Below are 3,802 nucleotides of genomic sequence, written 5' to 3' on the forward strand. Positions count from 1 at the left end.
CTCAGGCTTCCATGGTGGAGGCAATGGTGGAGGCAAAGGATGGTGTGGGGCCTGTAAAGCAGGATTTCAGAGAGTCTCAGGAGCTGATGCATGTGCAAGCCCTTACAGCTAACATGGATACACACAGATGTTGTGAATCATGTAGACTCTAGCCAGTCCCACCTGAAGCTTTGGAGATGCATGCAGGGTGGCTAGAGATTCTCAAGCCACCTAAGAGGAGCAGTCAGCTCTTAGGTTGGTTTAGACAAGCAAGGCTCACAACAAGAGACCCCAGCTGTGGTGGCAGACCAAGGCATGCTGTCAGGCAAGGAGAAAGAGTGCAGGGCATGAGGAGGGATGAACAAGCTTGGGAGTCGGCTAGGGAGCCACGGGGAAGAGTTGTGCAGTGTCATGAGAAGGGGGGAGTAGTTTGGCATCTCCGCAAGGTGTTGGGTGGCTTTCTTAAAGTCCTTGTGATTGAAAACTGAGGTCTTCTCCTAAAGAGCTATCTCCCATTGCTCTCTTCAGACAGCACTGACAGAGGGTCTGCTTGCCAGTGCTTGCTGGTGACACTGGAATCAGGCTGCACTTCCTTGTGAGAGCTGGTGTGCTGGTGAGGCAGCACTTGAGAGACAGGTAAGATGAGAGCCCTTTGGATATTGCTGTCACAGGCGTACAGCCATTTAGCTGTTGGTTGCACTTCCCAGTGGTGTGAGCATCTGTTTGGAAGCAAAGCCTCTGGCATTGACTTCTACGAGCTTAGACCAAGGTGACAGTGTCAGTCCTTCACCTCAAGGAGCTCCACTGGCAAGTTCTCCCTTGAAAACATTCTGAGCAAATCAAGGTGGAAAGCATTCAGGGGCTGCCTGCCTCAGGCTTGGGGACAAGCAGTTTCTGCATAGCCTGCATCCCTTTAGCCCACACCAGCAGCCCCACTCCCATCCTTACGGCCCTGCTAGGCTCAACGCTCCACGGAGGACCCACCTCTGCTTCTGAATGCTAGTGCTTGTACAGTAGACAGAGGTGGAAAGCTGTGGGCTCTCACGAGATTTCAATGTCAGTACTTACCCTATCCTCTGCTATTGATTCTGGTTCTTGTTTCCTTCTAGTCCCAACTGCAACTCACTCCTCAGTTGCTGCTGCTGCGCTTCTCATTCACTCCATGTTGGTCTGCGCCAAGGGATCCTGCAGCCTGGAGTCATCTGGAGTGACTAGGAAATACTTCAGACAGGCAGTGCCGCAAGAGCGCAGTTGTGTAAGTTGATATGGCTGAAAGGTTTAATTAATTTAGTATCACTCAGTTACTGCTAAGCCGTGTTTGATTCATGGTAGTCTTCAAGATTTCTGAGAAAATGCTCCAAGGCTATGTGGTCTCCCTGAAAATAAGGGACAGAAGTTTCTTGGAAGCCAAGAGCTGTTGGTTCTATGAAAATATTAGCTTAGGCAGGCATCTGTGGGCTTGTCTTGAACATACCTTGGCACTGCCCGTGTGTCTTTCACCAAAACTAGATGCAAGGCATCATGCATCAGGGTAATTCAGATGAGATGGCTGATAGAGCACTTGAGCTTCATAGTTGTGTTTGCCTATTATGCTTCTGAAGGGTCTGAATGTTGTTGTCTGAATGAAGGAAAAAGTGTTTCACAACTTACCCCAGTCCTTCTTCCCCAAACCTTATTGTCTGCTTAGCCTGTGGACAGGCCAAAAGTGAGCTACAGTTATTTATGGAAGGAACGGAGGGATACACCCATGAGTTTTCTTTTTTTCTCTTGCCTGAGGCAATGCCATGTGCAGCCTGTGGTGTGGGAGGTGGCAAGGCTGACCTTTGAAGTCGTGCATTGAGGAGGGTGCTGGTGTCACACAGTTGTGAGAAATGGACCCTAAGGAGCAGTCCTTCCAGCGCGTGGCCCCAGGCAGGGCTCAATGTTTGTCCCCGGCAGAGAAACTAGGAGCAGGTGGGGAGATGGCATGATTTAGGGGCACTATCAATGTGTTGTAATGCTGCTGTAATCCACTGCATAACAAAAATCATATCTGCTAGGGAACTGTCAGTCCTTCATGATGTGGTGAACTGTGACTTCCAATAAGTTACTCGGAGACTGATGTTTAGGGTTTGTGATGAGAAACAGAAGCAAGGGGAGGAAAAAGCCTCTCACATGGGTGGTAAGCTGTGCTGAAAGGCCAATGGGAGAAGCATTAAGGGTATGTGAGGGCAGGAGCAGGGCAAGGAGCTTGTGGAGAACAGAAGAGAGCACAGGCCGCACTATCAATATCCTCTGCAGCAGTGGTCAGCCTCTAAGTTTGAGAGTCCACGATCCAGAGTTTGCATTAGCTTCTCCTTTTCCCTAGCCAGGGAAAGCAAGAAAATCAATGCAATGTCCCAAGATTTGACACAAAAAACAAAACCCAAGATGGCACTGTTCATAGTGTGCATGCAGAGGAATCTACGGTCTTTATTCTCTAGACATTGACATGGCTACAAAGACTAATTACAGAAGAAAGTAACCGAGAGGTTCACATTTTGTGCCACCCTCAGGTCACTTTGCTGCCTCATGGCATCCTCACTCTTCCTCTTCTATCTTCCTATGAAACTCCCGACTCTTCGCTCGCAGCTTGTTGACCTGCGACTCTGCAATGTCAGCCCGCTCCTCGGCTTCCTCCAGCTCGTGCTGGATCTTGCGGAACTTGGAGAGGTTGACGTTGGAGAGCTCCTCCTGTGCAGGGAGAGGGAGTCGGTGGTGAGGAGCCCAGGGCAGGGGTTGGGCTCCTCCTGCGCCTCTTCTCTGTGGGAACGCCCAGACCTCCACCCCCCACCCCCCACTGCTTACACATAAGCCTCGCACAGACCTCCTCATCCATCCTTAGTCAGGATCCCACCGTGACAAGCTCCTCCACTACCGTGTCACTCCTGAGGAGCTGCTTCATCACTTGGTTTTGACATTTGTGTACTTATTCTCCCACTACTTGCTGCCCAGCCACCAGTGTGACTTACTAAGTTGAGAAAGAGCCTGACGCATTCTGCTGTCGATCAGCAGCAGAGATTCACAAACTTCTCCATCAGGGGATGTGGCCCCTGTTTTTTTTCAGTCTGACCTCCTGTATAGAACAGGCTGCAGAACCTCCCTCACGTCATCCTTGACGCAGGGTGCCCAGAACTCATCAAGGCCTCATGACACCGTAGGGAAACGGCGTGGTCAAGTTATTTTCTTCCACATAACTACTGAGTTTCTCCGAATTGCAAGGGTCACAGGCATCTTTTGCAAAGATAGTTATTTGAATTTCAAAATTATGAAAATGTGTTCTTTTAAAAACTTATTAATGTATTGTACTATCAGTATTATTAATAAGAGCTCCTTCTTACAGCAAAGTTGGTTTTTTAATGGACAAAAAAATTTTTGTGCACCTAGCTTGCTCATTAGCCTTCCTCATCCCTCATTGATTTCATTCTCCAAAGCTACACTAATTTATAAGCATTTCAAAGATCTAGAAGCCAAATGTTATTGACCAGTGGCACTGCAAGTGCCATATCCTCAATGAACATAGAAGTGTTTCTCACCAAGCACTCGGAGTGATACTTACAGCCTCTTCAGATTGTCTCTTGTAGGATTTCACCTTCATTTGCAGCTTGTCCACCAGATCCTGGAGCCTCAGAATATTCTTCCGGTCTTCCTCAGACTACAGTGGCCAGGAGGGAGGAAAGGGAATGAATTGTTGGTTTCCCACCAGGTGGGGTTATCAATTCCCCTTGGGAGTGGTGTTCACAAAATGTGACTTGCTGTGAGAAAACTCGTTCTGGCCAAGGAGGTCTCCTGCCATACCTGGTAG

General features: G+C 48.8%; 1 protein-coding gene across 1 annotated transcript; it reads right to left on the reverse strand.

Annotated features, from left to right (window-relative positions):
- Window positions 1–2,392: 2,392 nt before the first annotated feature.
- LOC106896757 (myosin-8-like) lies at window positions 2,393–3,652 on the reverse strand (the record flags this gene model as incomplete). The annotated part of the gene is made up of 2 exons (XM_014956973.1): window positions 2,393–2,691; window positions 3,557–3,652. Coding segments are annotated over 2 exons (249 nt in total), but the record flags the coding sequence as incomplete, so codon positions are not given.
- Between the last annotated feature and the right edge of the window lie 150 nt (window positions 3,653–3,802).

Source organism: Calidris pugnax, unplaced genomic scaffold (assembly GCF_001431845.1).
Source record: "Calidris pugnax isolate Ruff unplaced genomic scaffold, ASM143184v1 scaffold304, whole genome shotgun sequence".
NCBI classification, from domain to species: domain Eukaryota; kingdom Metazoa; phylum Chordata; class Aves; order Charadriiformes; family Scolopacidae; genus Calidris; species Calidris pugnax.